The sequence below is a fragment of the Sphaerodactylus townsendi genome, linkage group LG05, assembly GCF_021028975.2.
Source record: "Sphaerodactylus townsendi isolate TG3544 linkage group LG05, MPM_Stown_v2.3, whole genome shotgun sequence".
Lineage (NCBI taxonomy): Eukaryota > Metazoa > Chordata > Lepidosauria > Squamata > Sphaerodactylidae > Sphaerodactylus > Sphaerodactylus townsendi.
Genome location: NC_059429.1, coordinates 6,924,233 through 6,949,876, shown reverse-complemented (window position 1 = coordinate 6,949,876; position 25,644 = coordinate 6,924,233). Strand labels below are relative to the sequence as shown.

The following is a 25,644-nucleotide window of genomic DNA, read 5'->3' as shown; positions in this document are numbered from 1 at the left end:
TTTACTCATAAGCAAGCCACATTGCCAGCAACTGAGCTTACTCCCAGGTAAAGGATCGCGCTTTAGTTCTTTGAATGAAAATCAGTGGGATTTAACAGCGCTTAACAGGGTTACCTATACTGCTTCCCCAAAACTAGGTCTTAGGTTTAATGCTAATAATCGAGCCCAGTGGCCCAGGCCAGCCTAGATATGTGGGGCGGGGATTTCCCCCCCCCCCCACATGATGAACTCTGTACGTGCCCACAGAGAGGGCTCTGAGTGTCTGTCTGTCTGTCATCTATCTATCTGTCTATCTGTCTATCTATCATCTCATTGATGCCTGTCATCTATCTATCTGTCTATCTCATTGATAGAAAATATCAAAATATAAAAGAGAGAACAAATCCAAAACAGAATGAAAATAATGAAAATAACAAGATTATACAATAGAAGTAAAATATTAAATTAGAAATGGTTAATTCGGGGGAATCTTACTTTCCCTTACTTAGTGACCACTGCCCAGTGCCAGAGTGTCCGTGTGTCCTGGCTTTGGCCCTCCAGAGTTGGCTGCTGTGTGAGAAAGGATGCTGGGCTACATGGACAATGGATTGTGTCTAGCAGGGCTCTCACTGATCTACCTGTGTGCTGTCAACAGTGTTTGGGCTTCTCTACCTAATCTGGACAGCCCAGGTTAGCCTGATCTCGTCAGATCTCAGAAGCTAAGCGGGATCCACCCTGGCAAGTATTTGGACGGGAGGCCTCCAAGGAATAGCAGGGTTGTGAGGCAACAGCAAACCACCCCTGAATGTCTCTTGCTTTGAAAACACCACCAGGGGGTCACCACAGGTCAGAGGTGACTTGATGACCAGAACAACTATCAGTTTACTGACCCCAGAGCAGGGGTCTGCAATGTGTGGGTCTCCAGATGTTCATGGACTACACATCCCATCAGCCCCTGCCAGCATGGCCAATTGGCTGATGGGATGTGTAGTCCATGAACATCTGGAGACCCACAGGTTGCAGACCCCTGCCCCGGAGGAACACACTCTTCTTTTTTTCTGGTCAGTGAAATTTTCAGATGGGCCCACGGACAGCTACCGGCTACCACCGTGAAGCAGAACTTCCATATTCAGAGGCAGAGTACCTGCGACTACCAAAAGTCCATTTTCCCTGCTTCACTTTTTATCTAGGAGCAGCAGTGGCGTAGGAGGTTAAGAGCTCGTGTATCTAATCTGGAGGAACTGGGCTTGATTCCCAGCTCTGCCGCCTGAACTGTGGAGGCTTCTCTGGGGAATTCAGATTAGCCTGTGCACTCCCACACACGCCAGCTGGGTGACCTTGGGCTAGCCACAGCTTCTCGGAGCTCTCTCGGCCCCACCTACCTCCCAGGGTGTTTGTTGTGAGGGGGGAAAGGGCAAGGAGATTGTCAGCCCCTTTGAGTCTCCTGCAGGAGAGAAAGGGGGGATATAAATCCAAACTCTTCTTCTAGGTCCGTCTGATTCCCTTTTGCTGGTGGCTCGACCCAGTCTATACCTCCCCAGTCTTTTGCCAACCGTCCTCTCTGTCCTGTTTGCTCTTGAAGTGGAACTCTAATCCTGTTCAGGCAGGTCCGAACTCGCTCAAGATTTCCCGATAGAGCTCCACATCTCTAGAAAAGCAGCAAGCCCTAAGAATGTTTTTTTTCATTCACTGAGGTTTCCCTGGCAAGTGTGCAACGGCAGGTGAGGTCAGCTGTCTGCGTGACAGAAGGGAGATCGCAAAGCAAACGACCGCAAAAGGCCGACTGAAAGAAAGCCAAAGTTCGTTGTCACCAGTTTTTAACAATGTCCAGCTACTGTGTTTTATGTTTCCAGCAAAGAGTGACTCATGCCGGAGGGGAAATCCCAGCTCGGAACAGGGCTTCCGCGTCATTTAGACAGCTAACATTCAACACACACACGTATTCCAAGACCTCAGCACTGCCAAGCCCCTACCGTGGACTCTCCAAGTGCTGGTGGTTGTGGGTTTTCCGGGCTGTGTGGCCGTGGCCTGGAAGATCTTGTTCTTAATGCTTCGCCTGCATCTGTGGTCGGCATCTTCAGAGGTGTATCACAGAGAGAAGTGTGTTACACGGCAACACACTTCTCCCTGTGATACACCTGTGAAGATGCCGGCCACAGATGCAGGGGAAACGATAACACACTTCTCCCTGTGATACACCTGTGAAGATGCCGGCCACGGATGCAGGGGAAACGATAACACACTTCTCCCTGTGATACACCTGTGAAGATGCCGGCCACGGATGCAGGGGAAACGATAACACACTTCTCCCTGTGATACACCTGTGAAGATGCCGGCCACGGATGCAGGGGAAACGATAACACACTTCTCCCTGTGATACACCTGTGAAGATGCCGGCCACGGATGCAGGGGAAACGATAACACACTTCTCCCTGTGATACACCTGTGAAGATGCCGGCCACGGATGCAGGGGAAACGATAACACACTTCTCCCTGTGATACACCTTTGAAGATGCCGGCCACAGATGCAGGGGAAACGATAACACACTTCTCCCTGTGATAGGCCTCTGAAGATGCCGGCCACGGATGCAGGCGAAATGTTAGGAACAAGATCTACCAGACCATGTTACTATGATCAGTCCTCTTGTATTGTTATTATGTTATTGCCTATTTTATTCTGTCAATATCAATAATCTGATATTGGATTATTGTTGGGCTTTATTGTGAGGCTGTTAATGCTGTTACTATGATCAGTCCTCTTGTATTGTTATTATGTTATTGCCTATTTTTTAATTATTTTTTAATTATTATTTATTAAACTTGCTATACCGCCCTATCCCCGGAGGGCTCAGGGCAGTGAACAACATAAAGTCATACAAAAAGTCATATTATGTTGTACGCCGCCCTGAGCCCTTCGGGGGAAGGCGGTATATAAATTGGGCGGTATATAAATTAAAATTCCAATTCCAGTATGTCGGGAGTGCTTTGATTGTGTGTTCCTGCACGGCGGGGGGCTGGACTAGATGGCCCTGCTGGCCTCTTCCAACTCTATGATTCTATGAAATGTTTATTCCTGATGCAGTTTCAGGCTAAAGAAATCGTCTGGACCCAGAGCCTCATTATTGAGCACTTCAAGGGCACGACATATTGGTTCCCAGGATCCATCCTTCGGCATCCCCGAAAAAAGGCCTCAATTCCTAGAAAAACTGCACATTCTATGGCTGTCTGTTCTCTCACTGGTCTGATCCAGCAGGGCTCTTCCCAAGTTCTTAAAATTGCCGACCCCCGTCTAAACGGGAGCAGCAGTGGCGTAGGAGGTTAAGAGCTCGTGTATCTAATCTGGAGGAACCGGGTTTGATTCCCCGCTCTGCCGCCTGAGCTGTGGAGGCTTCTCTGGGGAATTCAAATTAGCCTGTACACTCCCACACATGCCAGCTGGGTGACCTTGGGTTAGTCACAGCTTCTCGGAGCTCTCTCAGACCCACCTACCTCACAGGGTGTTTGTTGTGAGGGGGGAAGGGCAAGGAGATTGTCAGCCCCTTTGAGTCTCCTGCAGGAGAGAAAGGGGGGATATAAATCCAAACTACTCTTCTTCTTCTTCTAAACACCCCCCTTAAAAAATCACAAATCAAAAACTCTCTGAAAGATTGTTTAATTTATTAGATATATATATATATTTTTAAAAACTCTTATATATATAATTTTTACACAGACAAAAAAAAAAAAGATTAGAGAAACACAAAATGAAGTGACCTGCCCGTTGTGGGAAGAAAAGAACACGAGGAGGCCGAAGGGTTTTGTCTCTGGTGCAAGGAAGGCAAAGTAAACTCACGTCAGGTGTGCAAACCGTGCTCACTTGTGAGCAATGAGACATCATTGTGCAAAATGTGCCGGGGGGGGGGGGGGGGGGCAATGAATGGAAAGGACAGTCCAGGGGAGGGGCAAAAAGGGGGGGTGGGGAGGAAATCCAGATAAAAGTCACGGGTCTTCCGGGCATCTTGGTCCACCCAGAGCCGTTCTCGCCCTTCTGAGGAACTTGCAGCTCAGTTGACCACAATGGAATCGTCCCCTTCCCCCAGGGGCCCAGACACGATTGGCCCTGATCCTGCCAGCCCTGTGACGGAAACGTCATCTGCGGGGGGAAAAAGAAACAAGAAGTTGCCAAAAATGGCCCACCGGTTCCAGCGCAGATTGTTTTGGTCTGCGCAAATTCTGAACACTGGAAACAGGTTTTTTTTATTAAAGGTCTCCCAAGAGACATTTCAAAACTCCATAACAGTGGTGGCGAACCTATGGCATGGGTGCCAGAGGTGGCACTCAGAGCCCTCTCTGTGGGCACGCACAAACAGAGTCCCCCCCCCCGCCCCACATCTAGGCTGGCCTGGGCTGCTGGGCTCGATTATTAGCATTAAACCTGAGACCTAGTTTTGGGGAAGCAGTGTAGGTAACCTTGTCAAGCGCTGTTAAACCCCACTGATTTTCATGCAAAGAACTAAAGCGTGATCCTTTACCTGGGAGTAAGCTTGGTTGCTGGCAATGGGGCTTGCTTCTGAGTAAACCCTCCTAGGGTCGTGATTCACCCGTTCGAAAGGTTGCACGGTTGCCTCAAAGCCAGGCCAATGACTACCACCAAGCTTACTCCCGAGTAACACATGCCTTGGAGTCAACCGTTTTTTCTAAACTAAAACGTCAGTATTCAGGTTAAATTGCCGTGTTGGCACTTCGCGATAAATAAGTGGGTTTTGGGTTGCACTTTGGGCACTCGGTCTCGAAAAGGTTCGCTATCACTGCTCTATAACAACTAGGACTAGGACTAGTATACTAGATAGCAAATTATAAATATGAATATAATTTATATGAATACAAATTATAAATATGAAAGCACCGCCAGTCCTACTGCCACAACCATAAACACACATACAAAAATTCTGTGGTTAAGCTAAACCGTTTACTAAGCGGAGGAAAAAATAAGAGCGCCCAATTATCTAAGACAGTGAGCATTCAGCAGAATTCGACTGAGGAAGTATTTATGAAAACACTATGTTAACACGAACGGCGTTATAGAATGTATTTCCTCTGAATACTTCGAGTTCCAGAGAAGGAGTACAGCAGTGGTGTAGTGGTTAAGAGCAGGTGCACTCTGATCTGGAGGAACCGGGTTTGATTCCCCGCTCTGCCACCTGAGCTGTGGAGGCTTATCTGGGGAATTCAGATTAGCCTGTGCACTCCCACACACGCCAGCTGGGTGACCTTGGGGTAGTCACAGTTCTTCTGAGCTCTCTCAGCGCCACCCACCTCACAGGGTGGTTGTTGTGAGAGGGGAGGAGGGAAAGGGGTTTGTTAGCCCCTTTGAGTCTCCTATAGGAGAGAAAGGGGAATATAAATCTAAACTCCTCCTCCTCTTCTTCTGCACCTGTAAGGTGGTGTGTGTGTATGCTATCTGGCCTTGAGAAGCTTCTCGCTGGAGACTCTTAGCTTCACGCCTGGAAAGGGGAATTTCACTGTTTTGGTTATCTTTTGCTTGCTTGCTAGCCCATGTGAAATCCTGCCTTGTTTATTCTCTTTTTGGCGGGAGCCTGTCCCTGTAAAAGCTGCTGTTCGAGATTTGGGTTTCAGTTCTTGCATTGCCTGTTTCTGACTAAGAATGCCAGCTCAATAAAGAACTCTTAATGGTTGCTTTTGCCTCGACTTTACTAGTTCATTACAGCACCACTCAAGTCCTTAATAGGGCAGCAAAGACTGTCACTAAGTGAATAGAATGCTTTTCCTCTGAATACTTCGTGTTCCAGAGAAGGAGTACAGCATTACTCAAGTCCCTAGTAGAGCAGCAAGGACCGCAATTAAGAGAATTATTTGATTCTTATACGTTTTGTATACATTTGTATGGTTGAATGTGTTTTATGTTCACACTGTCTTAGATAATTGGGCACCCTTATTTTCTTCCTCCGCTTAGTAAACGGTTTAGCTTAACCACAGAATTTTTGTATGTGTGTCTGTGGTTGCGGCAGTAGGACTGGCGGCGTTTTCACAGTTCAAAACTCCCCCGCTGTTTCTTACGGGTGCTTGCTTTTCAAAAGTGTCTATAGCACTCATGGGAAGCCTTGAAACTAATTAGTGGGTGCCAGGTTGCTCACCCGGGCAGGTAACTTCCTCACCAGAGTTGCCAACCTCCAGGGGGTGTCTGGAGATCTCCTGGAATCATAACTTATCTCCAGACTGCACGGTGTCTCTGGGGAAAATGGTTGCCTGGAAGGGCAGATGCTGTGGCGTCATCCCTCAATGAGGCCCCTCCCCTCCAAATTTCACCCCCCCCCAAGGTCCATCCCCAGATCTCCAGGAAGTTCTCAGTTCAGAACCCTCCTCTGACTAAGCCTCCCACTGCTGCTTGATGGGTGACGGGGGGAGATGAAATAGCACCCTGCAATGAGACAATGTCACTGTATCACAGGACACTCTAGGACCCACCCAAAACTATGGTAAAAACCACAGTTCTTTTGAGTGAATTCTAGAGCACCTTGCAACACAGCGGTCTATTCCTCAACCTCTACACCAGAACTGGGCATTATATGGCCCGGGGGCCACATCCGGCCCGCCAGATGACCCTGAGCGGCCCGTATGACAGACCTGGCCCTGGCCTAAGAGGACCTGTTTAGAACCGCGCTGCTCATTCTTCCACTAACCCTCCCCCTTCCCCCCTCACCTTGCCACTGCGCCGGAAAGGGCCTCTGAGAAAGGCCACTCCCCTCACGCAGTGGCTTCTGGGGCGTTCCCCTCCTTTGAAAGCTCCGCAGAAGCTGGCAACCAAGGCAACCAGCTTCTGTGGGGCTTTCAAAAGCACCAGTTGTTGAAAAAAGTAGGTCAAGGGACTTAAGTCTCCCCACTTGCTTGATTGTCACAGTGGACAACTATGCAGGTAGGTGAAGCCTGTGATTCTTTGTGCCAAATAGTGTTGTATGCAGAACTGTTGCCACTGATTCCAAGTTGATCTGTGCCCCTGTCTGTCACTTATCAGCCCCTATTATGCAGAATTGAGTTCAGCCTTTTGGCCCGGCCCTCCACAATATTTTCTGTTTCTTATGCGGCCCCATGGAAAAAATAATTGCCCACCCCTGGTCTACACCCCACTTACGGAATCGGAGACGTATGGGCCACAGCATGATGCAGGCAAGGAACAGGCTGGCCATCACAGCAATGCCACCGGTGACGGCTACCATCACCCAATGGTAGAAGGTCATACAGCCCGGGCAACACAGTAGAGTCCTGCAAGGTGAAGAGAAACACGGGCAATGAGGAACAAGCAGAGTAGGATTCTGTTCACTTCTTCAGTCAGAGATCCGAGTGTTGATCCCTGGCATGTGTCAAAGGTATTGAAGATGCAAGATTTTTTTCCCCATTTAATTAATTCATTTGTGCCCTGTTTTGTTCCCCAAAGAGCCCCCACACTGCTCTCCTCTCCTCCATTTTATCCCCACCACACCCCTGTGAAGTAGGTTAGGCGAAGAAGAAGGAGAAGAAGGAGGAGGAGAAGGAGGAGAAGGAGGAGAAGGAGGAGAAGGAGAAGAAGGAGAAGAAGAGGAGGAGGAGGAGGAGTTTGGATTTATATCCCCCCTTTCTCTCCTGCAGGAGACTCAAAGGGGCTGACAATCTCCTTGCCCTTCTCCCCTCACAACAAACAACCTGTGAGGTAGGTGGGGCTGAGAGAGCTCCGAAGAACTGTGACTAGCCCAAGGTCACCCAGCTGGTGTGTGTGGGAGTGCACAGGATAATCTGAATTCCCCCGATAAGCCTCCACAGCTCAAGTGGCAGAGCGGGGAATCAAACCCGGTACCTCCAGATTCGAATGCACCTGCTCTTAACCACTACGCCACTGCTGCAACCGTCTAAAGTAGGAGTGGCCAACCTATGGTGCTCCAGATGTTCATGGACTACAATCCCCATCAGCCCCCGCCAGCATGGCCAATTGGCCACGCCGGCAGGGGCTCATGGGATTTGTAGTCCATGAACATCTGGTGAGCTGCAGGTTGCAGACCCCTGATTTAAACTTTAGAGATGTACAACAATAAGCAGCAAACTGAAGTCTGCAACAATTTCCTTTCATAATGTATGTTATTCTCCATTATTAATGTGAACCCAGAGCCTTTCCCACTCATCGGCCAGTTACCCACGGCAGCCCGTTTCCTGCCCTCGCCCTGCTCCGGCCCAAAAAGTCGCGCCAAAAGTGCTCTCGCTAAGAATGCACGGGGCAAGAGGAAGCACATCAGGACAAGATTTCTTGCCCCAATGTGCTCCCAGTCCTCCAACCTCCAAAAACCTTTATTAGGCATAAAACCAGTGCCAAGAATTTCAAATACAATAAAAGATCATTACTGCTCTACTTGCAGTACACAGAGTAAAAACATAGCAACAGCTTCAGATATTTCAACACTAGAGCTATTTAGAAGCTTAGCCATTTTTATTTTATCAGAAAGGAGCATAAATCCTGTTGGTAACACAGTTCTCAAATCGGTTCTGATGTTGTTGTACTTTGAACAATGGAGCAGAATATGAGAAAGTGTATCAGTTGTATCAGGACAAAATTGACAGAGACGCTCATTTTGTGGAATACCAGAGAATCGACCTTGAAGATGTGCTGACGGAAAAGAGTTACACCTTGCTCTAGTCATGACCCATCTGTAATTGTAATTAATAAGTTGTTGCAGGTATATAGCAGGGCTAGATTTCTGAGGGATAATCCCAAAGAATATTGGAGAGCAAGAGCTTTGCGCTTTGCTCAGGAGAAATTGGTACTCTTGATCAAATAATCTAGTCTTTAAGCCGATGAGTAAATCTCGGGAGCGGTGAGCATTTGTAGGGCCTCCCAAGAGAAGCCCAAGGAAAAAGATCTTTTTTTTTCAATATGTAGCCACCATTTCGAAAGCTGAAGCTCTCTCATTTCTAACTGGGACAAACTGTTAGGGTCAGTGCAGAACCAAAGACGCAGCCAAAACTTAAAAGTTACAACCCATGCCCTTGTTTCTAATAAATGTTGCCCTGATTCCAAACAAAGAACACCATAGGGGACACAATGCGGGGTGCCAAAGATCTTATAAAGGAAATTGGATTGGATGCTTTCCAATTTCTGGTGCCATGCTTGGATCCAGATGGGGATACCATACAAAAGGTGCTGGGCCACCTTAGCGTTAAACACCTCCAACGCTGCTGGTATGAATCTACCACCATTGATATTAAAGAACTTCAGTACTGCAGCGGATAAATTTTTGCAGGCTTTAAGGGTGTTATCTCTGTGTGTGGTCCAGGTTGACTTATGATGGAATATTATCCCAAGGTATTTGAACAATTTAACTTGCTCGATGTCAGCACCCTGGATAGACCATCTTGAAGGTCTAAAAACCTTGGGAAAGACCCCAATTTTAGACTTAATTGGGTTAATGACCAATCTGTTGTTTGAACAGTATTCACCACACTTAGTCAGCATGTTTCTGAGATCATTATGGGCTCCCAGTCCCACTGTGCACCAGAGTGCTGGTGTATGTGTGGTGGTGGTGGTGGTGGGGGGGGGGTAATCAGCCATTGTTGAAATGGGAGTCCTTTGTTCCCTGCTACTTAATTTTTAAATTCCCGTCTCTTATTTTGTAAACCTGTCCATTTCCCCTTCGCTCACATTCCTCTCTGTTAACAGCTCCAGTTTTATGCAGCAAGTCTTGACTCTGCATACCTTCCTCGATAGCCCTATACGGAATATACAGAAACAATAACAGCCTCTGCCCATTTCTGTTATCTCTCTGTACACAAAGATTTGATCTCCCCCTGACCGGTTTCCCTCATTGCACACAAAGTTCTGATCTCTTAACCGTTTCCTCGACCAACCGTCAGCAGTTATTATTATGCCATATAAGTGAATTACCAAACGTAGAGATGTTTGAATTATCAGCCATTCAAGCCAGCGGGAATATAGCTGACCTCAGCGTCTTTATATCTTCGCTAGGTTTCTATAGTGACCCAAATAGTTACAGAACCTTCTTTCAGCCTTTTGTATTTCTTACCATGAAACCACATCGTGTCTCTTAATGTATTTCCCACCTCCTGTACTGATTTCAAGACCTCATTTGGTCTCTACTAATTAGCCAGATCTGCTACCGTGTTTCCCCGAATATAAGACAGTGTCTTATATTAAATTTTGCTCTCAAAGATGCGTTATGCGTTATTTTCAGGGGATGTCTTATTTTTCTGTGTTCTGTTCGTCGGGCATACTTCCAAACAAAAACTTTGCTATGTCTTACTTTCGGGGGATGCCTTATATTTTGCACTTCAGCAAAACCTCTACTATGTCTTATTTTTTGGGGATGTCTTATATTCAGGGAAACAGGGTAGTTTATACACTGAATAATGGAACTGAGCATCAACAGGGACCCACAAGGACATCCCATTTTCCACTCTTGCTTTTTCCCCCTTTCTCTCCTCTTTTCCTGCTTCCTTTAATTCTTCCCATCTGCCCCTGACTCAGTGGCGTAGCAGGAACGTTGGCCTCACAAGACTGGCTGTTAAGTAAGATGGCTGAATGGAGCCTCCATGTTCAGCAGCAGTGAATCAACGTTGCTGAGGGCAAGCTTTGGCTTCTGTGACCCTGCTTGCAGGCTTGATGGGGTCATCTGATTTGGCCACTGGGGGAGACAGGATGTTGAATTAATAGGAAGGAGTGACGACAGAAGCCTTCCCCTGACAGCCCTATTCAGAGGTAGACTGCTGATGAACATGGAGGTTCCATTCAGTTGCCATTTACAGCAGTTAAAGAGTTCCATTTTTTGTGATTGCACCCAGTTATTTTAAACAGTAGTCCCTCTAACCATGGTAGGGAGCTGCTGCTGTCATGCGGCTGCCGGATCTGCATGGAACCAATACAGTGTTTGTACAGCCATGTGACTTAGTGGGAACATCGGCCCCATGAGATCGGCATCACCAAATACCAGGCAGCACTGTTAAAGAAGAAGAAGAGAGAAGAAGAGTTTTGGGTTTATATCCCCCCTTTCTCTCCTGCAGGAGACTCAAAGGGGCTGACAATCTCCTTGCCCTTCCCCCCTCACAACAAACACCCTGTGAGGTAGGTGGGGCTGAGAGAGCTCCGAGAAGCTGTGACTAGCCCAAGGTCACCCAGCTGGCGTGTGTGGGAGTGCCCAGGCTAATCTGAATTCCCCAGATAAGCCTCCACAGCTCAGGCGGCAGAGCGGGGAATCAAACCCAGTTCCTCCAGATTAGATACACGAGCTCTTAACCTCCTACGCCACTGCTGCCAAAGGCACCCGGGGCAAACAGCCATGTAAGGATAGCTTACAGGCGACCAGATTTTTTCAAAAGCTGGATCCTTCCCCCAAACACACACTTCTGATGGAAGCCACAGGTGGGATGCGATCAACGTGACTTGCGAACTCTCCTGCGAGACAGGTACCGAGAACTTTCCCATGAGTAGGCTAGAACTTACGGGCACGGGTGCAGGTTCTGGATAAGCATGACTGCCAACCCGTTGGCGACTTTGTCCGTGAAGCTCATGGCCCCGTAAACGAAGGCGCCACTGTGCTGTCGAAGGAGAAACAAGACGTCAGCGAAGAAGAAGAAGAAGAAGAAGAAGAAGAAGAAGAAGAAGAAGAAGAAGAAGAAGAAGAAGAAGAAGAAGAAGAAGAAGAAGAAGAAGAAGAAGAAGAAGAAGAGTTTGGATTCATATCCCCCCTTTCTCTCCTGCAGGAGACTCAAAGGGGCTGACAATCTCCTTGCCCTTCCCCCCTCACAACAAACACCCGGTGAGGTGGGTGGGGCTGAGAGAGCTCCAAGAAGCTGTGACTAGCCCAAGGTCACCCAGCTGGCGTGTGTGGGAGTGCACAGGCTAATCTGAATTCCCCAGATAAGGCTCTGCAGCCCAGGCGGCAGAGCGGGGAATCAAACCCGGTTCCTCCACATTAGATACACGAGCTCTTAACCTCCTACGCCACTCATTGCAATTGACAAAAGCAGGATATAAATCCAAACTATTATCTTCTTCGCCTGATGCTGCCCTTTCTCAATTTCTGAAATCATCCTGGCTAGAAACTTGATTTTTAAATTTGCTTTTTAAAAAGTCCAGAAGTTTCAGGCTGCTGACCACCATGTCTAGATAACAATTCGGTCAGATGTCTGACAACACTCTTCGGCAGCTACCCTCCTGCACGCAGCACCTACCGTATTGGAGCCAATGAGGTCAGCCGTCATGGAGAGGGACGTCACGAGGACGGTGGCTGAGCCAGCCCCGAGTAAGACCGCTGCCCCATAAACCTCCACACCCATGTTTTCCGTTAGGAGCACCCAGGAAGCAAACGCCAGGATGATCAGTAAACCCAGGAAGTAGGTGAGCTGGCCCAGGAAGAGAAGAAAACACATTAGGAAAGTAAGATCCACACTGGATTCATCAGCAGGCTTTATCTTTATCTTTATTAACCTTTAATAGGCATAGATAGATCAGGATTTACACAGACACATTCTGCAGTCTCAAGTATAGTTCAGTAGCAAGGAAATAGCCCACATAACTTGACGGTTGACTTCGAGGGATTCAAATCACTTCATTTTTTTTTTAAAGAAATAGCCAGAGCAAATGACAGTAAATACTCCTACACATCAATGTAAAAATACAATCTAATATAAAATTGCAATAAAAATAGATCTGTTTAGCAAGTTAAAAGCAAAATAATACAGCAGTAGGTATCCTACCGTGACTAAATATTAGACAGATTGGAGAAGATACCTATCTTTTATAAGAAGTTCTGCGTTTGTTTTATGTATCATATTTGATATTTAAAAATTTGATTCCGTGCCAAATAATAACGAACCAATTTGGTTTAGTGTGCTGGTATAATATATTTTTTTTAAAAAACACAGTTAAAAGTAATAAAATAGGACTAAATTAGCACTTTAAAATGGTTGTCAGGTATAGAGCTGCCATACGTGTTGTACGATCATTGTAATCTCCAAGAAGAAAACGTATGGCAACAGTAGGGTTAGAAATTTTCCTCGCCACTAATAAAGGGTGGATTAATCTGAGACGCGCATCTGCATTTATTTGGCACTCTAGGAGGACATGGGTAAGAGAGTCAATGGAGCCACAGCGACAGTGTCTTTGTTGTTTTGGAATTTGGTGATACCTTCCGTTGGTAGAGGCTGAAGGAAAACTGTTGAATCTGGCCATCAGCAGGCTAAAATACTGCAGCAGGGGTCCCTGTTGGGGTAAATGTAGGTGCCACTGCACCCGTTGACACGTTTCCTGGTACCTGCCATGCGTTTTTAGCAAATGGGCAGGGTGAGGGGGGGGCTCTTGCCCGGAAAGGCTTCTAATTGGCCACTGGAGATCCAATCGGCTGTGCAGATTTTTACGCGTGTTTTGACAGTAACTGCCCCCAAAGCCTAAGGGGTTTCACTGTGTGGCTGACGGTAAACTGTGGCAGCCATTTTGTGGCAGGCTGCACCCCCTGTGGCCGCCATTTTGTGGCAGGCTGCACCCCCCGTGGCCACCATTTTGTGGCAGAATTCCAAGGTGCCCAAAGGGACCCCTGCACTACAGAGTAAGGGACTGGCCCAGTATGTGTCAAAAAAAGAAAAGAAAATATTAAATTATCTTAAGTTACCTTTTTAAAGATCTAATGAGCCAGGAGCATGCGCACAGCCCGGCACAAGGTGACTAACCTTGAAGAGGAAGCTGGGGATCTCGTGGGATTACACCTGATCTCCAGAGTGCAGAGATCGGTTTCCCTAGAGAAAATGGCTGCTTTGGAGGCACTGTACCCCACTGAGACGTTTCTTCTCCCCGTCACCCTGTGTGTCCCCCCCACCCTGCCAAATCTCCAGCAGTTTTCCAACCCAGAGTTGGTCACCCCAGCAAGACAGCAGGAAAAAAGACCGGCAGGTTCAGACAACACCAGCATCAAAACGCCTGAAACTATTGCTTAATAAACCCTGTTCAGAGGAGAGCCATAATGCTCGCCAGGTTTGATGTTATGCCTTCTGCCTTGTTGCATGGCAGATTTAATAAGCAAGAAGAGGCTAAAAGATTGTGTCCATTGCAGCTTGGGAATTATTCAAATATGGTTTGGAATCTCTGGCCCACACCAATTTACTTCTTCACTGTCTCAGATTCAAGGAAATCAGATCCAAGTATGTGAATCTTACTCCTTTACATTTACCCCCGATCTCCCCGATTTAATTAGCTTACACTACTTGTTGGACAACCCTGATCCTTCTCTCTGTATGATAGTGGCAGACTTTCTCCTGGAAATTACCAAACGCCATTAGATTTCCTTCGACCTAACATTTATTTCCTGTTTTGTATATGCTTTTTAATCTGTTTTTTATTATTGTTGTACTGTTGTCTTTGCCAATAAAGGCTTGCTAAAAAAAAAAAATGCCTGAAACGCACAGCGCGCTTAGATCATGCCGGAACAAACCAGATCCGGTGGCTCCATCTTTCCTTAGGTGAGGTGCTTCCCCCCCGATTCCAAACCCTCCAGAGTCACTCACGTTCCTGCCGATCTGTTTGTTCACAGTTTTCATCAAGAAGGAGGAGAGAAAGCCGCTGATGTACATCACCAGAGGAATGGTGGCGATGAATTTCTGGGGGAAGAGAACGGACCAGATCGATACCGTTGTTATTATTGTTGTTATTTGGAAGTAGGGAAAAAGAGGAGGCCCGTTTCAGGACACAACCAGAACATTGGAAAAAAATTAAATTAGGCATTCAGAAGGGAAAAAAGAGCAGAGGAGGACGTCTCACCTAGGCCTATGGTGGCGAACCTTTGGCACTCCGGATGTTATGGACTACAATTCCCATCAACCCCTGCCAGCATGGCCAATTGGGAATTGTAGTCCATAACATCTGGAGTGCCAAAGGTTCTATGACACTCCAATTGGCCATGCTGGCAGGGGCTGATGGGAATTGTAGTCCATAACATCTGGAGTGCCAAAGGTTCGCCACCACTGACTAGGCTTTCATAGCCAGAATCAACTGGCTGTTGTGAATTTTCCTGGGCTGTGTGTCTGGGGCCCGGTGGCGTACGGCTAATGGGGACATGGGGTATCCCATGTCCCCAGGCGTACGCTGTTTGATCACGTGGGGAGAGGGGCTGCTCCCGGCGTCCCTGCAGGCCAGCTCCTGCCCTCCCCAGCGCCTGGAGAGGGCAAAAGCCAGCCTCCAGATTAGTGTACACCTGCTCTTAACCACTACACCACTGCTGCTCCTGGAGCACTTCCTGTGACATTCCTCGCCCCACTGTGCTGTCACAGTTGAGGGTCTCCTTGTATTTCCTTGTTTAAAGGCCAGGAGGCGCCCTACTGCTTGCAGGGGGCCTTGCTGACCCTCAATTCTAGGCGGGCCTTCCCCTGCCATCGCAAGATTGCTGGCAATTTGTGTAGCCTTTTAAATGACACATCGCTATGCTGTTTAACAGACATATCAATATTACTTCCTGAGATGAGCTGCTCCAAGCTATCGCCCACTTCCCTCCCCTCACCCAGATCACTTGCTGCAGAACTATTGCGGCAGGAGCCTCCCCTCCACGGAAAAATGTTTCTGGAAAAATGCTGGCCGTCGACCCCTGGAACTAGGAGCCGGGGGGGGGGGGAGAGGGGGGAAGAAGAAGAAGAAGAAGAAGAAGAAGAAGAAGAAGAAGAAGAAGAAGAAGAAGAAGAAGAAGAAGAAGAAGAAGAAGAAGAAGAAGAAGAAGAAGAAGAAGAAGAAGAAGAGGAGGAGGAGGAGGAGGAGGAGGAGGAGGAGGAGGAGGAGGAGGAGGAGGAGGAGGAGGAGTTTGGATTTATATCCCCTCCTTTCTCTCCTCTAGGAGACTCAAAGGGGCTGACAATCTCCCTTCCCCCCTCACAACAAACACCCTGTAAGGTGGGTGGGGCTGAGAGAGCTCCGAAAAGCTGTGACTAGCTCAAGGTCACCCAGCTGGCGTGTGTGAGAGTGCACAGGCTAATCTGAATTCCCCAGATTCTGAACGCCACATCTCAAGGGGCAGAGCGGGGAATCGAACCCGGTTCCTCCAGATTAGAATGCACCTGCTCTAAACCACTACGAAGGAGTGAACCAGAAGGAGCGAAACCCCTCGGCAAGACAAAGCATCAAGTTCCCTTGTTCTCGCTAAATGTTGAGATCTTCGGCACTGTAAGTATAAACATGTCAGTACATCAATCGATGCCCGAAGGAAAGGTATCTCTGCCGCAGGGCAGACAACCAGTGAAGAATCTGCCATTGCTTAGCTTCAGAAATTTGAGGAGACCAGGCTAGCTTACTGGTTACACATGTGTCAAGCATGTTCAGAAGTCAAAAACCCCCTGCCCTCCTCCCCAAACCCATCAATCCCCACACTGCCAAGAACCCCATTCCTTTGATCCAGGGAACTCTCCCGGCCGGCTCAACTGGGGAGAGAAACCTTCCAGAGAAGACTCACCTTTGGGAGCATCAGGGAGTTGGTGAGGTACATCGCGATGTAGGTCTGAGACAGGTTGACCATAAGCCGCGTGGCCATGTAGAGCATCGCCACCTGTTTTTTTGGGGGGGGGGGGAGAGGGGGGAGAACCAGAGAAGGGGGTTAAACACATGAGCGGGTTTGCAAACTGTCTTCCTGCAAGCTAGCCAGGACTGGGAGGGTCAAAATAAATCTGTCACGCAGCAGGTCAAGGACAAGAGAGGCTTCAAATTGTGAGTTAGGGACTCACCTGATAGAAAGCAGGTTCTAGAAGCCAGTGCTTCCAGAGGAGGTAGGGTTGAACGGGTCTCTTCTGGCTATCAGATAGCAGAGGGGTGTGTTCTTCGGGTTCGGGCACCCAGGTGGGCGTGCGAGTCTTCTCTGGAGTGCCGAGATGAAATAGCAGTGAGAAAAAGGCCCCCACAGCTACAACAAACAGAGACAAGTTCTGGAAGGAGGAGAAAGGTGAAAAAAGGCTGGTTGGAAGGTTGAAAATAGAATAAAGAGGATGTACCAGGAATCCAGACAGCTGTCTCCTTTAAAGGACCAGGGGTGGAGAAAGGTCACTGTTTGACTATCCTCACCCTAGCATTTATAACTTGATGGTGGTCAGTTATGATGGGGTCAGAAGCTTGTGGTGATGGAACATGCCCTCAAGTTGCAGCGACTTATGGCGACTCCAAAGAGTTTTCATAGAATCATAGAGTTGGAAGAGACCCCAAGGGCCATCAAGTCCAACCCCCAGCAATGCAGGAACACACCATCAAAGCACTTCCGGCATATATTCATCCATCCTCTGTTTAAAAACCTCCAAAGAAGGAGACTTCACAACTTTCCAAGGCAGTGAATTCCACTGTTGAACAGCCCTGACGGTCAGGAAGTTCTTCCAAATGTTTAGGTGGAATCTCTTTTGCTTCACCTTGAAACCATGACTCCGTGTCCTAGTCTCTGAGGCAGCAGAAAACAAGCTTGCTCCCTCTTCAATATGACATCCCTTCAAATATTTAAACTTGGCTATCGTGTCACCCCTTAACCTACGCTTCTCTCAGACTAAACATCCCCAGCTCCCTAAGCCTCTCTTCGTAGGGCATGGACTCCAGATTTGTTACCATTTAAGTTGCCCTCCTCTGGACTCGTTCCTGCTTTTTTTTTAATTGTATCATTTGAATTTTACAGTTTATAGTAATTTTCTTCTTCATACATTTTCAAACAATACTTTTCACCCCCTTTTCTCCCTCCCCCCATTGCTTCGTCTTCATAGTTTTGTCACCCAAACAGCAGTAAGTTCATTCTCTGTAGCCTCTTCTCCCATATTTCTTCGTTGACTCGAACTTCTTTCATCCAGTCCACTTACATTATCCATATCTTCAAAATTTCATTCTGCTTATCTTGCCACGTCTTATTTTTGGTTAGTATATAAAAAATATCAAGTGTCACTTGTTCCTGGACTCATTCCTGCTTGCCAATATCCTTCCTGAATTGCCAATATCCTTCTTGAATTGCAGTGCCCAGAACTGTACACAATATTCCAGGTGAACATTTCCAGGTGAACTGTTCCTTCGAGGCAACGAACATTCAGAGGTCTGTGATACACCTCTGAAGAGGCCAGCCACAGATGCAGGCGAAACCTTAGGAACAAGGTCTAGCAGACCTCGGCCTCACAGCCCGGAAAACCCACCAGAACTATTTGGAGGTCGTTTGCCATTGCCTGCCTCGTGTGGCAACCCTGAACTGAATTGGTAGCTTTCCATCCTTATACTATCCAGGGTTGATCCCGCTTAACTTCCAAGATCTGATGAAATAAAACTAGTCTGGACCATCCGAGTTAGAGCAGCTTCCAACAGCTTCTAGTTAAACTCCAGGAGTTCTTTTGACGGAAGGGCGAGAGAAGCTAGCCAAGAACACCCTCTCCAAGGCTGTCCTGACCTTTACCTGCCATTTCGCTAATTATAAGATGTGGATCAGCCAGAAAGGGATGTTGCAGGACATTATTATTATTATTATTATTATTATTATTATTATTATTATTATTATTATTATTATTATTATTATTATTGATACAAAACAGTTATACACAGCAAACAAGATCAATATGCTGGATTTTGTATTACATCACACGTCGGACACTTCCCAAGCATCTAGGACTATGTGATGTATCGACGAATAATGTGTGCAGAGCCGAGTAGGGTGGCCTTTTGCAGCTGACATATGGTGATTTTGTCAGCGCCAATTGTTTTTAAGTGCCGTTCAAGATCTTTAGGCACTGCACCCAGTGTGCCGATCACCACTGGGACCACCTTCCCACTTCCAAGGTTATTTATTTGTTATTTATTTATTTGTTATTTATTATTTGTTATTTATTTGTTTATTTGTTGTTGTTGTTGTTATTATTATTATTATTATTATTATTATTATTATTATTATTATTATTATTATTATTATTATTTAAATTTAGTATACTGCCCTATCCCCGAAGGGATCAGGGCGGTGTACAGATAAAACGTCAGCTAAAAACATACATATAATTAAAACAACAGTAGTTTCTTGGAACATCGCCCGCGCCCTTACGGAACCCTCCTAATGTGAAATAATGGGTCCTGATGGTATTAGGGCCCATGGGGGTAGGGAGGAGGAAGCAGGGGCACCCTCAGCGGGCGGTCTCTCCAAAGGCCCGGTGGAACAACTCAGTCTTACAGGCCCTGCGGAAATCCCCAAGGTCCCGCAGGGCCCGGACAGCTGGAGGGAGAGTGTTCCACCAGGCCGGGGCCAGAGCCGTAAAGGCCCTGGCCCACGTGGAGGCCAGCTGCATCATCGAGGGGCCCAGGACCACCAGTAAATTGGCCTCTGCTGAGTATGAAATGTCCATGAATCCACACACGTCTTCAATGCCTGCCTGGCCCCAAATCCCCCTTTCTTTGCTCACCCGGAAGACTGGAATATCTTGGCGGCCAAGGTTCGGCGTCCCGCTGTGACCCAACATGAAGTGCAGTAGAAGCCATGCCAGCGCATACACAGTGATGTTCGCCACAACAGTAAAGGCATACCTAACAAGGGCAAGAAGACCAGCACGTATTACTAAGGGGACCCACTTTTTTGGCAAAACAACATGAAAGATACCGAGATTCGCACACGCTTCTGGGGTTGGTGCGGTTTTTCAAAACTATTTTAAGAAATGAAAAACATACCACTGAATCAGAGCTGTGCTCCTTCCCCAGTGGTCAGTCACGAAAACAAAGTTACATTCATTTCTTTTTTAAAACAGATTTTTATTGTATTTAAAATATTGTATGTTTATTGTAAGTGACATATAATCATAAGGAAATTCTATATCTTTTCCCCTTCGAATATAAGCAATGTAACCCTCAAATATAAGCAATGTAATATATATATATATAACCATCAAGTCACAGTTGATTTATGGCAACCCCATAGGACTGGGAAGTGGTTTGCCATTACCTGCCTGATATTCCTTGGAGGTCAACCATCCAAATACCAGCTGGGGGCAGGGCTGAGAGTGTGTGGCTAGCCCAAGTTCACCCAGCAAGTTTTGAGTGGGGATTCGAACCTGTGGGATTATACTCGTTCCTGATCCTCCCAGGATCCTATACAGTCTGTCCTCAATTCCTCACTATGGCGCTGGAATCAGAAGAGAAACCCCATCAAAGGTGTGGAGGAAGGACAGAAAGGGCTGCCAACAGGATGACCAAGGAAACGCTGCCCTCTCCTGGCGAAAGATGGATTTGCAGTGTTGCCAAAAATTACCGTTCCCCACCAAAACCTGACATTAAAGGTGAGGATGCTGGTAAGGTCAAGGTTCAAGGCTTGCAAGCCATTCTGTTAAAGAAGGTGCAAGATCTAAGTTTTTAAAAATCCACTCGTATTGGGTAAATCTCATGCATTTCTGTAGAATTATCTTAACCCCAGTCACAGATTTTGCTCAAATGTATCAGGTTTTTTAAAAGGGAGGGGGGTTGTATTTGCCACTAACCAATGCCTTTCCTCCTCCTCCAACATCTCTACACTTTGAAGAAGAAGAAGAGTTTGGATTTATATCCCCTCTTTCTCTCCTGCAGGAGACTCAAAGGGGCTGACAATCTCCTTGCCCTTCCCCCTTCACAACAAACACCCTGTGAGGTGGGTGGGGCTGAGAGAGCTCCGAGAAGCTGTGACTAGCCCAAGGTCACCCAGCTGGCGTGTGTGGGAGTGCACAGGCTAATCTGAATTCCCCAGATAAGCCTCCACAGCTCAGGCGGCAGAGCTGGGAATCAAACCCGGTTCCTCCAGATTAGCTACACGAGCTCTTAACCTCCTACGCCACTGCTGCTTTGGAGAGACAGATGGGGGAGTGCATGCATGTGGGGATGTGGGCGAGGTGGGGGGCAAAGATGAAAGGAATGTCCTCACAGAGGGGCTGGAATTATGTTGGTCTTTCAGACAAGATCAAGAGATTGTGGCAAAAACAGGGTTTGAACTGGTGACCTGGTGATGCTTGTGGGCTACAGGGAGGATTGCCAGAAGACCTCCCAGAGTTATAACCAGTTCCCAGATTCAGAGATCAGTGAAGGAAATGGCTGCTTTGGGGGGTGGACTCTATGGCATTATACCTCACCGAAGTTCCTCCCCTGTCCAAACCCAGCTCTCTCCAGGCTCCACCCCAGGGGCGGAGCGAGGGGGAACTGCGCCTGGGGCACACGTGCACCCAGTGCCCCTGAAACACCTGCCATGCCACATAAGAACATGCCAGCTGGATCAGACCAGAGTCCATCTAGTCCAGCTCTCTGCTACTCGCAGTGGCCCACCAGGTGCCTTTGGGAGCTCACATGCAGGATGTGAAAGCAATGGCCTTCTGCTGCTGCTGCTCCTGAGCACCTGGTCTGTGAAGGCATTTGCAATCTCAGATCAAGGAGGATCAAGATTGGTAGCCATAAATTGACTTCTCCTCCATCAATCTGTCCAAGCCCCTTTTAAAGCTATCCAGGTGAGTGGCCATCACCACCTCCTGTGGCAGCATATTCCAAACACCAATCACCACGCCCCTGGAACGCCCCCAGAATGCTCTTGCACCGGTGCACGCCCAGTGCGTCGTGCTCTGCCCCTGTCCCCTTGGTGCTACACCACTGTTCCATTCCCCACAATGGAATGTCCCAACCCAGAGTTAGCAACTATCCCAACCCAATGGATGACTCTGCTTTCGCTAAGAGGGTTGAGCCAGCCACACTTCCACCCTCACCTGAAGGCCGTGAGTTCCACCTTCTCGTGGTCGTGGGTGACCAGTTCCGGGATGAGCGAGAGATGAGAGATCTGGGTAGCTGCCCAGCCGAACTGGAAAATGACCACAAAGGGGATGTAGTAGATGAGGACGGCCCACTCGGGGGTCTTCTCCGAGCAGCCCAAGCAGGGGTTGAAGATGAAAGGGAAGGACAGGAGGACGCTGATGGTTCCTGCAAGCAGGGAGGGAAAGAACAACAGAGTTTATGCTGAGCACATCCACAGAGAGAGATCTTCTTGATATCCTGCCTTTCTTAATAGGGCAGATTAGATAGCAATGCAAATTCACATGAGCATGCGTGAAGCCGGGCCATACTGAATCAGATGCTTGGTTCATCAAAGTCAGCATTGTTTATTCCAGGGGTCTGCAACCTGCGGCTCTCTAGATGTTCATGGACTACAGGAATTGTAGTCCATGAACATCTGGAGGGGCGCAGGTTGCAGACCACTGGTCTATTCAGTGGCTCTCTAGCGTGTCAGGTAAAGGTTCTTCATGTCATCTCCTATCTGAAAATAAAGGGTGGACATGGTAGCCATGTTTAAATATTTGATGGGATGCCATGTTGAAGAGGGAGCAAGCTTGTTTTTTGCTGTCTCACAGTCTAGGACACAGGTGTCAAACTCGCCGCCCTCCAGACGTTATGGACTACAGTTCCCATCATCCCCTGCCATCCCATCCCATCCCCTGTTTTAAATTTCTGGGCGTTATGATTAAAGAGGACTTGACCTGGGGCGTACAGACTGCCGCGGTGGTTAAGAAGGCCCAGCAAAGACTGTACTATCTGAGACTTTTAAGGAAACAACAACTGGATGGAAAACTCCTGGTGTCCTTTCACCGCTGTGCTATAGAGAGTGTCTTAACCGACTGCATCTGCGTATGGTTCTCCAGTTGCACAGTGGCAGATAGGAAGGCGCTCCAAAGGGTGATCACTACTGCGCAGAGGATTATCGGCTGCCCTCTCCCCTCCTTGGAAGAACTCTATAATTCCCGAAGCCTAAAGAAAGCCCAAAATATTCTGAGAGACCCGTCTCATCCAGCACGCTCTCTTTTTGAACTGTTACCATCCGGCAGACGGTACAGGTCTATCAAAACTAGGACAAAGAGGTTTAGAGACAGCTTCTTCTCTAGAGCTGTGGCGATGCTGAACTCCGGGGCTTCGTGTTGATGTGTTTGGGGCTGTGGAGGGATGGGTGGAGGAAGGGGAAAGTGAGGATGAGGTATGAGTCTGAATTTGTGTGCATCGAGGAATGCTGCTGTAAATTTCGTTGTGCGTGCACAATGACAATAAAAATGTTTATGCTTATGCCAGCATGATGCTGGCAGGGGATGATGGGAACTGTAGTCCATAACATCTGGAGGGCCGCGAGTTTGACACCTATGGTCTAGGACATGGAGTAATGGATTCAAGGTGCAGGAAAAGAGATTCCACCTAAACATTGGGAAGAACTTTCTGACCATCAGGGCTGTTCGACAGTGGAATTCACTGCCTCAGAGAGGTGCAGAGCCTCCTTTTTTGGGAGGTTTTTAAACAGAGGCTGGATGAACATTTGTCAGGAGTGCTTTGATGGTGTGTTCCTGCACTGCAGGGGGTTGGACTGGATGGGTCTCTTCCAACTCTGTGATTCTATGATCCTTTTAACTGGAGACCCCAAGGATTGAACCTGGGACGTCCTACGTTCCAAGCAGTTACTCTACCGCTGAGCCACAGCCCCTCCCCAAGCATCAAATAACAATGGACCAGGGCAGGGGTAGGGAACCTGCGGCTCTCCAGATGTTCAGGAACTACATTTCCCATCAGCCTCTGTCAGCATGGCCAATTGGCCATGCTGGTAGAAACTGATAGGAGTCCCTGAACATCTGGGAAAACATGATTCCCCTGAACCACAAAAGTTAGAGACTGGGCAACATGTCAAGCAATACAGAAAACAGAACTGGAAAAGTAGAAAGCAAAACTTGGAGAGCCTCCGGATCCCTGGTTCAAGAAAAGCACTTCCGGGTGACCAAAAGACTTTATTTAGAAACAACAGTTCAGGGAAAGACACGGCATCAGACGTTGGTTGAGAAAAGCAAGATCAACAGGCTGCACTACAAGTTGCCCAAAACTGATATGTGAAACTTGCTTTTGTCATTTATGATGTGGCATTCACTTGTTGATAGTTATCAGAGGTTTACTGACAGAACTGGGAAACCCCACCAAAGATTCCCTTTCATATAGGAAAGAGGATTCCATTTTATGCAGTTCGTAGGATGACAGAAATGGCACTATATTATCTTTCAAGTTCCCTGTCATCCACGGGGCAAAATAAATACCGTATATACCGGTGTATAAGACGACTGGGAGTATAAGACGACCCCCCCACTTTTCCAGTTAAAATTTCCAGAGTTTGGGATATATTCGCCATATAAGAGTACCCGGCGTATAAGACGACCCCAGACTTTACAGATGATTTCCCAGGGTTCAAAAGTAGTCTTATACGCCAGTATATACAGTAACCGAAGGAAGCAAATGGTCTGGTACCATTTGGAGAAGCCAAAAAGAGATAAGAGTATTATTTAACACCATTGGTGCTTTTCAAGACTCAACTTGAAGAGATGCCAGCCATGCCTTCGACTCAAATGCAAATGTGGTTTATTATTAAACCCGTGAACCGAAAAAGACAGCTAATGCCCATTAAAATATCAGGAGGGGTTTCTAGACAAGGTGGAAAGCAATGACGAACGGTTAACACAGGATAAAATTAAGCAATCGTTCTCTCCCCTGCAAATCCCCCCCCCCTTGGTTTCCCAATCTTTCAGAGGGGGGCTGAGCAAGCCAACTCCCCCTTCCCCCACTCGCAACAATCTCTGGCTCCTAAAACATATTCAGATCTTATGGGATCATTCCTTGAAGCTTTTTCTACTGCTTCAGAGAAGTAATTTCCCAAAACTGCAATTACCAACATCAGGATTTTGAGGCTGCCAGAGCAGGGGTCTGCAACCTGCGGCTCTCCAGATATTTATAGCTGGGGAGAAGAGTGGGCAGACACAAGAACTTAAGCGTGCTCATATTTTGCATGTGTCACGTCAAACAGTGAAAAGCATGGCAAACACATTCAAGCTGTAAGAAACACTCGCCAGTCTGCAAAACAGTTTTGTGCCGAGCATGTGGGAAGGGAGCGCGTGCCCATTGTTCTCCGCAAGCTGCATGTTTGGTTCCCCCAGCTTGCGATGAGCAATGCTCACGTGCGAGCCGCCGCCTCCAGCTGGCAGCCGGATCTGGCCCGCTGTTGCTTGGACCATTTAGCTCCAGACAGCTAGTTTCGTTTCTGCTTCCCCAGATGGTAGATTCAGTTTCTTCAACAGAAAAACCTGGCTGGCAGAAACTGGAGCTGCTGAGCCAAAAACAGACGGCAAAAGGAAATCCCCCAGTTTGAGGGGCTCTGGAGTACCCCTTCTGGGCCAGCAACGTATGACCTACAGAGACCTCTGTTAAGTGGACACAGGTCAAGTAAGGAACCCAGACCATGACATCAGCCTATCTAAATGGACGATGGACTCAAAACCGCAGCACGCTTGTACTTCTGCGTTTGTGAAGAGTATGTACCAGAGGATTTATACACTCCAAGGAACAGCAGTGGCGTAGGAGGTTAGGAGCTCGTGTATCTAATCTGGAGGAACCGGGTTTGATTCCCAGCTCGGCCGCCTGAGCAGTGGAGGCTTATCTGGGGAATTCAGATTCACCTGTGCACTCCCACACACGCCAGCTGGGTGACCTTGGGCTAGTCACAGCTTCTCGGAGCTCTCTCAGCCCCACCTACCTCAGAGGGTGTTTGTTGTGAGGGGGGAAGGGCAAGGAGATTGTCAGCCCCTTTGAGTCTCCTGCAGGAGAGAAAAGGGGGATATAAATCCAAACTACTCCTCCTCCTCCTTCTTCACACA

The 25,644-nt window shown here is 47.7% G+C and overlaps 1 protein-coding gene across 1 annotated transcript; it reads right to left on the bottom strand.

Moving 5' to 3' along the window:
- Positions 1–3,621: 3,621 nt before the first annotated feature.
- Positions 3,622–25,005, bottom strand: MFSD12 (major facilitator superfamily domain containing 12). Its single transcript, XM_048496699.1, has 10 exons — positions 24,841–25,005; positions 21,688–21,905; positions 19,381–19,501; positions 16,708–16,905; positions 16,440–16,532; positions 14,512–14,604; positions 12,187–12,357; positions 11,456–11,550; positions 7,109–7,239; positions 3,622–4,111 (listed from the first exon to the last, which is right to left on the bottom strand). The coding sequence occupies exons 1-10, from the start codon at positions 25,003–25,005 to the stop codon at positions 4,023–4,025; spliced, it is 1,374 nt and encodes a 457-aa protein (XP_048352656.1). The 3' UTR covers positions 3,622–4,022.
- Between the last annotated feature and the right edge of the window lie 639 nt (positions 25,006–25,644).

Bases quoted from the DNA above. Each gene is read 5' to 3' on its own strand.
- MFSD12 (XM_048496699.1), bottom strand. From the start codon at position 25,005: ATGGTCCAAGCAACAGCGGGCCAGATCCGGCTGCCAGCTGGAGGCGGC. The intron at 11,551-12,186 runs GTAGGTGCTGCG...CTCCTTCGACAG, and splicing joins ACCTCATTGGCTCCAATACG to CACAGTGGCGCCTTCGTTTA. The intron at 7,240-11,455 runs GTAAGTTCTAGC...TTCACCTTGCAG, and splicing joins CAGAACCTGCACCCGTGCCC to GACTCTACTGTGTTGCCCGG.